The following is a 1684-nucleotide window of genomic DNA, read 5'->3' as shown; positions in this document are numbered from 1 at the left end:
GGTGTAACATCACAATGCCTAACATACAGTAAATCTCAAATCCTGTCAAATCTACTTTTTATGAGGATATGTTAAAAGAAGACATTTTAATATTGACCTTAAATATGCATGAAAAGGCAGAACATAATATGTGTTCTAACTTGAAATCTATTACATTGAACAGAATAGTAATATTTTAACATTTGAGGGAAATTCAAGCCAAATCAAGTTAAATCAAGCATATACAATATTGTTGTTGTGCTTTATGTTGATCTCTATCTAATCATGTATCCCTTTAAATAATTATGATAGGAAACACAATCTAACATGGTCAACATATCCCTTTTATATTTCAGCAGCAGGACCCTTCTTCAGAAATCTTAACACGCCTCCTTTGATTTGAGGCAGACCCAGGCCATACACGATAGGGTTATTGAGGGGGGGAATGATCAGATACGCTAAAGACAAAATAACTGCGATGCTTGGATTCAGTTGACCAGCCTCAAATCGAGTCAAAGACACCTCGAGGAAGAGAGAGATGGAGTAGGTCATAAAGGACACGATGTGAGGCAGGCAGGTTTGTAACGCCTTTCCTCTGAATTCAGACGATCTCCTGCTGCAGACCAGCAGAATCTGTAGATATGTGTACAGGACGAAGAATAGGGGGATGAAGATGATGGTCACCAGGACAAACTGACCAGCTATGTTGTTCAGAGTGGTGTCCACACAGGAGAGCTGCACCACAGGCCAGTTAGAGCAGAAAATCTGGTTCAGTTTATTTCCACACAGCGGTAATCTAACAGTAAGATAGAGGCAGAAGCCAATAGTAAATACTGGGTATAAAACAGCAACGAGCACAAGAACCTGCACCCATTTGAAGGTCATTTTACTGTGGTAGTGTAAGGGCTGACAGATAGCAATGAACCTATCGTAGGCCATGATGGTGAGGATGGTCATCTCACAGCAAGCATAGGTGTAAATAACATACATCTGAATAAAGCATAATGGGCGTGAGACCAAATGAGAGTCAGAGACGATGTCCTGCAGGAACCTGGGGAAGAATCCAGCTGAGCCAAACAGAGAGTTTGAACACAGACAGCTGATGAAAATATACATGGGCTGATGCAGAGACTTCTGCAGGAACACTGCCAGAATAATGACCATGTTAGCAGAGACTATAGTCACATAGATGAACAGACACAAGATGAAGAACAGGTATCTGAGGGGCCCAAAGTCTGCAAACAGGGTGAACTGAAAGTAGGGAGGGTTCAGGCTGCTGTTGCTCTTCATGTCTGCTCCAAAGAGAGGAACAATACAGGAACTGTTAATGAGATGCTGTTAGCTACATTTCAGATATTAATACAAAATCAGCCTGCATGCAATCTCCAACAGTTGTATGTGACCATGTTAAATATAACCTCTGGGAAAATCTCACCTCCACATACAGTAGTTCACAGACGTATTCAGGCTCTCTATATCTGCGAAGGAAGGGGGAATATAAATGCACAATAAGGGAAATGTTCAAAGGAAAATGTCGTAATTCAACACCTACAGTAATGCAAACACACAATAAGCCTGCGTGCATGTGAATTACAACCTTCCTAACACTTGTACTTGACAATATTGAATTTAGCTTCAGGTAGCTGGAGAAGAGAAGCACACAAATGAAGGGCAGGAAAAAAGCCTCATAAACTACATGAACCAC

At 41.0% G+C, this 1684-nt stretch overlaps 1 protein-coding gene across 1 annotated transcript; it reads right to left on the bottom strand.

Annotated features, from left to right (window-relative positions):
- Positions 1 to 324: 324 nt before the first annotated feature.
- LOC117442262 (olfactory receptor 51I2-like) lies at positions 325 to 1269 on the bottom strand. The gene has a single exon (XM_034078256.1). It carries the CDS (start codon positions 1267 to 1269, stop codon positions 325 to 327), a length of 945 nt encoding a protein of 314 aa, XP_033934147.1.
- Between the last annotated feature and the right edge of the window lie 415 nt (positions 1270 to 1684).

This window comes from Pseudochaenichthys georgianus, unplaced genomic scaffold (genome assembly GCF_902827115.2).
Source record: "Pseudochaenichthys georgianus unplaced genomic scaffold, fPseGeo1.2 scaffold_401_arrow_ctg1, whole genome shotgun sequence".
NCBI lineage: Eukaryota > Metazoa > Chordata > Actinopteri > Perciformes > Channichthyidae > Pseudochaenichthys > Pseudochaenichthys georgianus.
This window is presented reverse-complemented; position numbering and strand designations above follow the sequence as displayed.